General features: G+C 44.9%; 1 protein-coding gene and 1 long non-coding RNA gene across 3 annotated transcripts in view; both read left to right on the forward strand.

Moving 5' to 3' along the window:
• LOC135968736 (uncharacterized) overlaps window positions 1-9,075 on the forward strand; it is a 257,419-nt gene extending 248,344 nt beyond the window's left edge. The window contains exon 2 of the long non-coding RNA XR_010583691.2: window positions 8,853-9,075. This is a non-coding gene — a long non-coding RNA (uncharacterized lncRNA). The remainder of the gene's footprint in view (window positions 1-8,852) is intronic.
• The window catches only part of CDH1 (cadherin 1), a 103,756-nt gene extending 93,631 nt beyond the window's left edge, over window positions 1-10,125 (forward strand). For both annotated transcript variants that reach the window (XM_005592359.5, XM_074027486.1), the window contains 3 exons: window positions 3,151-3,281; window positions 4,628-4,771; window positions 7,874-10,125. In XM_005592359.5, coding sequence (XP_005592416.3) covers window positions 3,151-3,281; window positions 4,628-4,771; window positions 7,874-8,083 — 485 coding nt within the window. In that variant the 3' untranslated portion in view covers window positions 8,084-10,125. The remainder of the gene's footprint in view (window positions 1-3,150; window positions 3,282-4,627; window positions 4,772-7,873) is intronic.
• Window positions 10,126-11,481: the final 1,356 nt, after the last annotated feature.

Here is an 11,481-nt window from a genome sequence, read left to right on the forward strand (position 1 = left end):
TTTTTGGAGGGAGCAGTGGGACTGAATCTAGGGCTTTCCATTTAGATTGAGCATGGGTGCCATTGATCCTGCTGCTGCTGCCTCAGTGGACTCCAGGAGAGGGTGCCTTTCAATCTTCCAGAAATGCTTGCTGGGCATCCCATTTGCTTCTGCCCCCTCCTAGTGTTCTCCCAAAGTTGAAGAGAAGGATACTGCTGTTGAGAATTGAGCATGCCTTCTGGACTTTCATCCTGCCAGGCTTTACATGGCTTTACTGTGCCATGAGATTAGATTAATTCATCATTGTCTTGGGCAGTGTAACACAAGCCCTGCCTGCCCACTTCCTAGTCAAATTACATTTGAGTGGCCTGGTCTGCTTTTGGGATAGTGGTTACTGACTAGTACATTCATTTTAAGGGGAATCATTTTCTCTTCTCTTCTCTTCTCTTCTCTTCTCTTCTCTTCTCTTCTCTTCTCTTCTCTTCTCTTCTCTCTTCTTTCAGGCAAGGTCTCATTCTGTGGGCCAGCTGGAGTGCAGTGGAGTGATCTCAGATCTCATCTCACTGCAGCCTTGACTTCTGGGGCTCAGGGGATCCTCCCACCTCAGCCCCCCGGGTGGCTGGGACCACAGGCATGAGCCACCACACCCAGCTAATTTTTTATATTTTTTTGTAGAAACAGTGTTTCCTCATGTTGCCCAGGCTGGTCTCAAACTCCTGGTCTCAACCAGTCCTCCCGCCTTGGCCTCCCAAAGTGTTGGGATTACAGACATGAGCTACTGCGCCCAATCAGGGAATCTTAAAGATTGTAGTTATACTTGAAATATTTTTTTAAGAGTAGGATTACCTAAATTTGCTATGGGTATGTATTTTTTTAGACACTGGGGGTGGGGATTCCCACATAGAACAACATTTAAAACAGAGGCAATGCCAGAATTCAGATGTTCAATTTCTTGTATTTTTACCTTCTATGATTATTTTTTTCTTTCTTTATTAGAGACGGGTTCTCGCTATGTTACTCACACTGGTCTCAAACTCTTGAGCTCAAGTGATCCTCCCATCTCGGCCTCCCCAAGTGCTGGGATTACAGGTGTGAGCCACTCCACCAGCCAATTCTTGTTTCTTAAGGGCAAAAATGTGCTAGAGGCTGGTTGTGGTAGCTCACGTCTATAATCCCAACACTTTGGGAGGCTGAGGTGGCAGGATTGCTTGAGCCTAGGTTTCAAGGTCAGCCTGGGCAACATAGCAAGACCTCATCTCTATTAAAAAAAAGTAATAATAATAAATAAATTACTAGAGAGACACCAGGAGATCTGAAGCTTTTCGTGTTTTCCACCAACATTTGGTTGCTTACTCTGTACCAGGCTTTTTCTCAGAGCCTGAGGATACTGGGCTTCTGGCACAGCTGATAAGAGGCATCGTTTTGGAAATGGTAAGCTGCCTCTTGCTGTGCATGGATGGGGACTGTGTAGCTCCTATAGTCTTGTTCAGTACTGTCTCCCTGTGCAGCCACTTCATTGTTCTTGTTGATGAATCATGGACAAGGGAGTTATACTGTTTATCTGGATAAGGTTTCTGGCATTTTTCTGATTTCAGAAATAGGTAGTTGGGGTACATCTGAGAAATCTTTTCCCCAAGTTTATGCAACCTCCTGTTTAAAGATTATGCTTCGGCCAGGCATGGTGGCTCATGCCTGTAATCTCAGCACTTTGGGAGGCCCAGATGGGTGGATCACTTGAGGTCAGGAGTTTGAGACCAGCCTGGGCAACATACTGAAACTCCGTCTCTACTAAAAATACAAAAATTAGCTGGGCATGGTGGCAGGCACTTGTAGTCCCCCCTACTTGGGAGGCTGCGGCAGGAGAATCAGTTGAACCCAGGAGGTGGAGGTTGCAGTGAGCTGAGATTGCGCCACTGCACTCCAGCCTGGGCAACAGAGCAAGACTCTGTCTCAAAATAATAATCATAAATACATAAAGATTATGCTTCATAGGGTACAGCATATAGGTACTTGGGCACACATGCCCATAGATAGAAATCACACGGAATCTTTTTATTTTTCATTCACAGTGAATAATATAATTTTTTTTTTTAAGTTAAGTGCTTTCTTTCTGGCTGCTTTAGAGAATTTTTTAAAAGTTGAATGTTAATGGTATATATCCTAGAAATAATCCCAAGATCAAATGTAACCCTTGTCTTAAGCCTTGGAAGTTAAATAGATTATAAAGCTTGCTTTACATGATTCTATCTTAAGAGAAACTAAGAACATACCAGGCAATTTTATAGTCTCTGTCCCTCTCCTCATAGCTGATTATGTATCAGTCACATTTGGGCTGACCTAGGAGCCCTGCTCACAAACCTTCAGTGGCTCCAACTCAGAATCAAAGCCAAGGTCCTTGCAGTGGCCTATATGTCCCTCCCGCCCTGCTTGCCCCTCTGAGCTCTTCTCCATGTCTCTTCCCCTCATGCACCCTGCTACAGCCATACTGGCCTCCTCACCTTCCCTCCATCACACCACACATGCTCCTGCCTCAGGACCTCTGCCCTTACTGTTTCCTCTGCCTGGAACACTTTCCCCCAGATTTGGGAAAATGACAGTGATTGAGTTTAAGACCCATCTGAGGCCGGGCGCGGTGGCTCAAGCCTGTAATCCCAGCACTTTGGGAGGCCGAGACGGGCGGATCACGAGGTCAGGAGATCGAGACCATCCTGGTTAATACAGTGAAACCCCGTCTCTACTAAAAAGTACAAAAAACTAGCCGGGCAAGGTGGCGGGCGCCTGTAGTCCCAGCTACTTGGGAGGCTGAGGCAGGAGAATGGCGTAAACCCGGGAGGTGGAGCTTGCAGTGAGCTGAGATCTGGCCACTGCACTCCAGCCTGGGCGACAGAGCGAGACTCCGTCTCAAAAAAAAAAAAAAAAAAAAAAAGACCCATCTGAAAGTTAGGGACCATGCTTGAATTCATGTATCACTGTCTACTATGTTGTACTGTACATACCAACTTCAGGGATGTGAGTGTCACATGGATTGACATCTTCAAGTGTATTGAAGGCAGCTGGTGGCTGTCTGACTGCCCATTGTCTGATATGAGGCGTGCTCTGTGATAATGCTGCTTCTGGCCTTCTTTATCTTTGGCTCTCATCACTCTTGCTCTCTCTCCCCCACCACCCCAGTTCTGATTCTGCTGCTCTTGCTGTTTCTTCGGAGGAGAGCGGTGGTCAAAGAGCCCTTACTGCCCCCAGAGGATGACACCCGGGACAATGTTTATTACTATGATGAAGAAGGAGGTGGAGAAGAGGACCAGGTGGGTTTTTAAAACCATGGTAGCTCAATGGTGATCTCTTAATTCGGAAGAAGCAATGATTAGTAAGAGGTAGGCATTTGAAACAGCTCTGACTCACTTTGGATATTATCTTTTTAAGGCCTTACCCAAGAAAGTAGACATTGTCATTGACCATCATCATCATCATCACATCATCACCAACACAGCTAACATTTATTGATCGCATACTGTTCTGCACCTCAATGAGCGAACTGAGGCACAGAGAAGCTCAGTAACTTGTCTAAGGTCACACAGCTAGGAAGCGACACAGCCAAATGGTCTGTCTCAGAGTCTGCACTCCTCATTGCCATTCTCCGGATATGAACTTGAGCCAGATTATCTTTGACATAGAACAACTGGTCTGCTTTGTTTCTCTTGAGTTTTCAGCTAGAGCAAACTCCTTTTTGTCAATGTTATACCTTTAGTCCTTCTGTATTTCCTGATTTTGGAGATGATCTTAACATCTTACTCTGGAGTTGTCCAGGGAACTGTTCAGGGTCTTGGAGAACCTACTTATTATAGAAAGGGAACCATGGGGGTCTATTACAGGGTCCTGCTTTTGACTGAGGTCATAGAGTGAGGCACCATTTACTGAGCTCCATACAACATAGGGAGGTGGGTGTACAGAGAAAAATATTGTTCTAGATTTCAGGGACTTCTAAGTCTAGTTGGGGGATACCATATATATTGTATCAGTGAGCAATAGAGCAGCCAATCCCAGAATCCCAGCAGCACACAACATGCGTGTGTTTCTCATGTGTTGTGGGGCAGCTGGGGCAACTGCTGGTCTCATCTAAGCTCATGAGAATCTGTAGGATGGCTGGGGCTCAGCAGATTTAGGTAGAGTTTAGCTGAATGGCTCTAATCTGCGAATCGTGTCCAGGTCTGTTCCATGCAAGTCTCATCTTTGTACCAGAAGCTGGTGCCTTTCAGACCTTTGCCTGTGTCACATGTTACAGTCCCATTGCCTAAGCAAGTTACACAACAAAGCCCCAAATTGATGGATGTATACTATTCTTACAGGCTGGGGTTGGGAGGGAGTAAATATTTGCCAAACAGTGATCTAATCATCATGTCCTGTGAAAATTAGTAAGGCACACAGCCTATATCTGGATTCACACATGCTACTCACAATCCTTTGGGCTATGTTTTTTTCCAGTGTTATTTGGGAGACTTTCAGCTTGAAAACTGTCATTTTGCATTAAACAGGTAAAGATCATACAGCTGGTAGTGAAGGCATCATCCAGCCATAATCTATAAACTGAACATAGCCCTGTGTGTATGACTGTTTCTTACTCTTTGTTGTACTTCAACCTTTTTCTCCAAAGGACTTTGACTTGAGCCAGTTGCACAGGGGCCTGGATGCTCGGCCTGAAGTGACTCGTAACGACGTTGCACCAACCCTCCTGAGTGTCCCCCGGTACCTTCCCCGCCCTGCCAATCCTGATGAAATTGGAAATTTTATTGATGAAGTAAGTAATCCACATGGAAAGCCAAAGCATTGCTCATCTCTAAGCTCAGAAAGGAGGAGTTGTGTCAAAAATGAGAAAAAGAGTCTTTAGATTCTTTCCTTTACTATGTTTTCAGCTTGCCTGAGCCCTGAACCCTGTTTTTCCTTTTTTCTTTTTTTTTTTTTTTTGAGACAGAGTTTCGCTCTGTTGCCTAGGCTGAGTGCAATGTGGTGCAATGTCAGCTCACTGCAACCTTCGCCTGGGTACAAGCAATTCACCTGCCTCAGCCTCCCAAGTAGCTGGGATTACAGGCCTGCGCCACCACACCCGGGATGGTAGTGGTTTGTAGTTTTAGTAGAAACAGGGTTTCTCCACGTTGGTCAGGCTGGTCTCTAACTCCTGGCCTCAGGTGATCCACCCATCTCGGCTTCCGAAAGTGCCGGGATTACAGGTGCGAGCCACCGTACTCAGCAGCCTGTCTTTCTTCTTCTGTGTCTCATCTGAATTTTGGATCTAATAGTGCTTCAAATTGCAAAGTCCATGTGGCAAAACCAAGAATTGCCTGAAAGGATTTAGTAGATCTAGAAATGAAACTAGGAAGATTCTAAGTAAATTTCATTTTAGTTTCACTAATGGGATTTACTTCCCTTGCCTCCCGCTGCTGGTTGGGATATAATGATAAATGTATATCACAAGCCTACCTGAGGACTAGAAAAATAGAATCTGTATTGTATATGTCAGAAATGCATTCAGCTCTAAATACAAGATGCTGAAACAGATTTACCTTGTACAAATAGAAAGCTGGGGTGAGCAGCCTAGGCTGGTGCATCAGGCCGTTCCATGTTTCTGCTCCATTATCTTAGCATGGAGACCCTTGTTCTCAGGCTTGTTGCCTCATGATCACAAGATGGCTGCCACGCTTCCAAACCTTAGGTCTGTATTCCAGTCAGGAAAAAGTATGAAGAGCAAAGCAGAGGGCAAAAGTCTTTCTTCTAGTGAACTGTCTTCTTATTTAACAAGGGAGTTGTCCAACCAGTTATTGGCCAGAACTATCAGAAGGTTGTATCTGTCTGCAAGGGAGAATAACAAGGCATTAAATTAATTAGCTTAGGATAAGATGAGAAAGAATCCAGTAAAGACATAGTCTGGCAGGATCTGTTTCCTTAAGCTATATTCTCTAATAACTTGCTCGGTTACTGGAATGATTTTCTGGGCTTTCTGATGGTCCAGTGACCCTTGGTGAGTCTTCATGGTGAGGTCTGTGTTTGCCTTATATTCCTACAGGAGCTGTCACTGAGGACTATGAGGTACTGCAGTGTTAGAAGTGACCAAGCCACATTCATTTTGGCCACTGGAGAAAACAAGAAACAGGAAGAAACCAGTTTAGCCACCCCTTTTATTTATTTATTTTCATTTTTTGAAATGTCGCCCAGGCTGGAGTGCAATGGCATGATCTTGGCTCACTGCAACCTCTGCCTCCCAGATTCAAGCAATTCTCCTGCCTCAGCCTCCCAAGTAGCTGGGATTACAGGCACTGCTACCACGCCCGGCTGATTTTTGTATTTTTAGTATAGACAGGGTTTCATCATATTGGCCAGTCTGGTCTCAAACTCCTGACTGCAGGTGATCTGCCTGCCTTGGCCTCCCAAAGTGCTGGGATTACAGGTGTGAGCCACCGCGCATGGCTACGGACCCCTTTTAGATACATCTGGATTCAGGCCTTTCCTCCATTCACACTCATTTGCAAGTTATCACTTGTATTTGTAGTTTTTATTTAAACTATAAAAATAATATGCTAAAAAAGAACAAGATCATGTCTTTTGCAGGAGCACAGGTGGAGCTGGAGGCCATTATCCTTAGCAAACTAATGCAGGAACAGAAAATCAAATACCACGTGTTCTCACTTATATGTAGGAGCTGAATGATGAGAACTCATGGACACAAAGAAGAGAACAGCAGACACTAGAGTCTGCTTGAGGGAGGAGCATAGGAGGAGGGAGAGGAGCAGAAAAGATAACTAATGGGTACTGGGCTTAATACCTGGGTGACGAAATAATCTGTACAACAAACCCCCATGACATGAGTTTACCATTTGTTACCTATATAACAGACCTTCACATGTACTCCCAAACCTAAAAGTTTTTTTTTTTAAGTATGCTTGCTATTTTAAAAATACAAATTATAGTGTGGGGGTACACACCTGTAATCCCAGCTACTCAGGACGCTGAGGCAGGAGAATCGCTTAAAGCCGGGAGGTGGAGGTTGCTGTAAGCTGAGATCATGCCATTGCACTCCAGCCTGGGTGACAGAGCAAAACTCTGAGACTCCATCTCAAAATAAATAAATATACTTTATTTAGTTCATAAAATGAAAATATATAAAGAAAAAAAAGGCTGGGCGCAGTGGCTCACGTCTGTGATCCCAGCACTTTGGGAGGCTGAGGCAGGTGGATTGCCTGAGGTCAGGAGTTGACCAGCCTGGCCAACATGGTGAAACCCCGTCTCTACTAAAAATATGAATATTAGCTGGACTTGATGGCACATGCCTATAGTTGGGAGGCTGAGGCAGGAGAATCGCTTGAACCTGGGAGGCGAAAGTTGCAGTGAGCCAAAATCACGCCATTGCACTCCAGCCTGGGTGACAAGAGTGAAACTCCGTCTCCAAAAAAAAAAGAAAAAGAAAACAATACAAGTCCTTCCTTAGTTCCCACACCCCCACTCCCCAGATTTAACTGTTAAGCATTTGGCATTCATCCTTCCAGCCCTTTCTGGGTGGAAATGCAGCCTGAATGCACCAGTATGCAAAGTTTCCAGCTCTGTCCATCCAGCTGGTGGTGTGGAAGCCCCACCCTGATTTGTGGGGACTCCATCCTGACTGGTTGGTGCTTGCATCTCTCCTGCCTACATATAACTTACCATTTTACTTTCTCTTTCCATCAACAGCGTATCCTGTGCATCTTTCCATGCCAGTGTGTATAAATGTACCTTGCTGGTATTCACTGCTCCGTGGTGTGCCAGTCTGGGTGCATTGTCATACCTTACATGTTGCGAGACTTCTTGCCCCGGGTGACAGGTGTGTCCTTCCTTTCACTAAAAGGTCCTGTTGTCCCCTTTTCTTCTTTAGAATCTGAAGGCAGCTGATAGTGACCCCACGGCCCCGCCTTATGATTCTCTGCTCGTGTTTGACTATGAAGGAAGCGGTTCCGAAGCTGCTAGTCTGAGCTCCCTGAACTCTTCAGAGTCAGACAAAGACCAGGACTATGATTACTTGAATGAATGGGGCAATCGCTTCAAGAAGCTGGCAGACATGTACGGAGGCGGCGAGGATGACTAGGGGACTCGAGAGAGGCGGACCCTAGACCTCTGTGCTGGGAAATGCAGAGATCATGTTGCTGGTGGTTTTTCAGCTCCCTTCCCTTGAGATGAGTTTCTGGGAAAAAAAGAGACTGGTCAGTGATGCAGTTAGTATAGCTTTATAGTCTTTCCACTTTATAGCTGTAATCGATGTGTGTTAGAAAAGTTTTGACTTATTCCTTGAAGGTTTTTTTTTCCCCACCACGCTTTACATGGTGGTGATGTCCACAAGATACCCAAATTTTAATATTACAGAAGAACAACTTTAGCATCAGAAGGTTCACCTAGCACCTTGCAGATTTTCTTAAGGAATTTTGTCTCACTTTTAAAAAAAAGGGGAGAAGTCAGCTACTCTAGTTCTGTTTTTCTGTGTATATAATTTTTTTTTAATGTGTATGCTCCTGCTCATTGCTACAATGGTTTGTCCCCCTGCCCCCCTTTTTTTTTTTTTTTTTTTTTTAAGACAGGGTCTCATTCTGTCGGCCAGGCTGGAGTGCAGTGGTGCAATCACAACTCACAGAAGCCTTGTCCTCCCAGGCTTAAGCAATCCTTGCACCTCAGCCTCCCAAGTAGCTGGGACCACAGGCATGTGCCACTATGCACGACTAATTTTTTAAATATTTGAGACAGGGTCTCCCTATGTTACCCAGGCTGGTCTTAAACTCTTGGGCTCAAGTGATCCTCCCATCTTGGCCTCCCAGAGTGTTGGGATTACAGGCATGAGACACTGCATCTGCCCAGCTCCCCAGCTCCCTGCCATTTTTTAAGAGACAGTTTCGCTCCGTCACACAGGCCTGGGATGCAGTGATGTGATCATAGCTCACTGTAACCTCGAACTCTGGGGCTCAAGCAATTCTCCCATCAGCCTCCTTTTTATTTTTTTGAACAGATGGGGTCTTGCTATATTGCCATGTTAGTCTTAAACTCCTGGCCTCAAGCAATCCTCCTGCCTTGGCCTCCCAAAGTGCTGGGATTGCGGGCATGAGCTGCTGTGCCCAGCCTCCATGTTTTAATATCTACTCTCACTCCTGAATTCAGTTGCTTTGCCCAAGATAGGAGTTCTTCGGTGCGGAAATTATTGGGCCCTTTTAGGGTAAGCAGCTCATGTCTTCGTCTGGCCACATCTTGACTAGGTATTGTCTACTCTGAAGACTTTTAATGGCTTCCCTCTTTCATCTCCTGAGTATGTAACTTGCAGTGGTCATCTATCCAGTGACTTGTTCTGAGTAAGTGTGTTCGTTAATGTTTATTTAGCTCTGAAACAAGAGTGACATACTCCAGGACTTAGAATAGTGCCTAAAATGCTGCAGCCAAAGACAGAGTGGAACTAGGAAAAGTGGGCTTGGAGATGGCAGGAGAGCTTCTCATTGAGCCTGGCAATTTAGCAAACTGATGCCGAGGATGATTGAGGTGGGTCTACCTCATCTCTGAAAATTCTGGAAGGAATGGAGGAGTCTCAACATGTGTTTCTGACACAGGATCTGTGGTTTGTACTCAAAGCCCAGAATCCCCAAGTGCCTGCTTTTGATGATGTCTACAGAAAATGCTGGCTGATCTGAACACATTTGTCCAATTCCAAATGTGCATAGAAAACTGAGAATATTCGAAATTCTAAACATTTTTCTTAGGAGCAACAAGAAAATGTGGCCCTAAAGGGGGTTAATCGAGGGGTGGGGGGGTGGAGAGGATCTTGATTTGGAGCTCTTTTTATTTAAATGTGAATTGCAACTTTTTGACAATCAAAGAAAAGACTTTTGTTGAAATAGCTTTACTGTTTCTCAAGTGTTTGGGAGAAAAAAATCAACCCTGCAATCACTTTTTGGAATTGTCTTGATTTTTCTAAAGTTCAAGCTGTATCGAATATAGTTCTGTGTAGAGAATGTCACTGTAGTTTTGAGTGTGTACGTGTGTGGGTGCTGATCATTGTATATTTTCTTTAGGGGTGGAAAAGGAAAACAAGCTGAGAAAAGTATTCTCAAAGATGCATTTTTATAAATTTTATTAAAGAATTTTGTTAAACCATTGTCGAACTTGTTTTATTTGATTCCACCACATTTCCAGGCAAGAGAGAAGATGGATGGATATAGCCTTAGTCAAAACATGGAGAAAGAGGCGGGGCACAGTGGCTCACGACTGTAATCTCAGCACTTCAGGAGGCCGAGGCGGGTGGATCACTTGAGCTCAGGAGTTTGAGACCAGCCTGGGCAACACAGTGAAACCTCGTCTCTACAAAAACACAAAAACTAGCTGGACGTGGTGGCACGTGCCTGTAGTCCCAGCTACTCCGGAGGCTGAGGCATGAGAATCACTTGAACCCGGGAGGCGGAGGTTGCAGTGAGCCGAGATTGCGCCACTGCACTCCAGCCTGGGAGACAGCAAGACTCCATCTCAAAAAAATTAAAAAAATTAAAAAGCTTAATGCTGAAGTGACTTCTCCAGAAGCTTCTATCATTCTACTGGACACAACATGGGAGAAACTACATTCACATGGTAACTTTATTTGAACAGTATCCATCCATGTGGCATGTGATGAAACCAATACAATTCCCATGTCCACGGGAGACTGTGGGCCCAGCTGAAGGACGAGACAGAGCAAAGTTTCAGACGACGTTCTCAGGGTCAACAAGTGAGTACAGGCCAGTGGTTCTCTGCTGGGGAAGAATGTGCCCCCTCCTCCCTGGGATATTTTGCAATTTCTGGAGTACTTAGGGAGGTGGTCCTGTCATCACATCAAAGCCAGGGATGCTGCTAAACATCCCTGCACAGGACAGTTCCCCACAACAAAGAATTATCCTGCACAAAATGTCAGCCACCGTTAAGAAACCCTGGTGTAAGCCTAAAACTTTTCTCTGTTGAAGGGGTATGACTTTTTTCTTGGGGTAATTTTTTATTGTGGTAAAATACAATGTAAAATTTATGATTTTAGCCATTTTGTTAAATTTTGAGACAGGGTCTCACTCTTGTCACCCAGGCTGGAGTGCAGTGGCACAATCACGGCTCACTGCAGCCTCAATCTCCCAGTCACAAATGATCCTCCTGTCTCAGCCTCCCTAGTAGCTGGGACTACAGGTGTGCACCACTACACCTAGGTAATTTTAAAAATTGTTTTGTAGAAACGGGGATCTCGCTATGATGCACTGGATGGTCTTGAACTCCTGGGCTCAAGTGATCTGCCCTCCTTGGCCTCCCAAAGTACTGGGATTACAGGAGGGAGCCACCACACTAGCCTCATTGTAGCCATTTTTAAGTATACAGTTCAACGACACTAAGTATATTCAAATTGTGTTGCAAGCATCACCACTATCTTCAGAACTTTTTCATCATCCCAGACTGAAACTCTGTGCCCATTTATTTCAACTGTTTTTAAGTGTACAATTC

Source organism: Macaca fascicularis, chromosome 20 (assembly GCF_037993035.2).
Source record: "Macaca fascicularis isolate 582-1 chromosome 20, T2T-MFA8v1.1".
In the NCBI taxonomy this organism is placed as follows: Eukaryota; Metazoa; Chordata; class Mammalia; order Primates; family Cercopithecidae; genus Macaca; species Macaca fascicularis.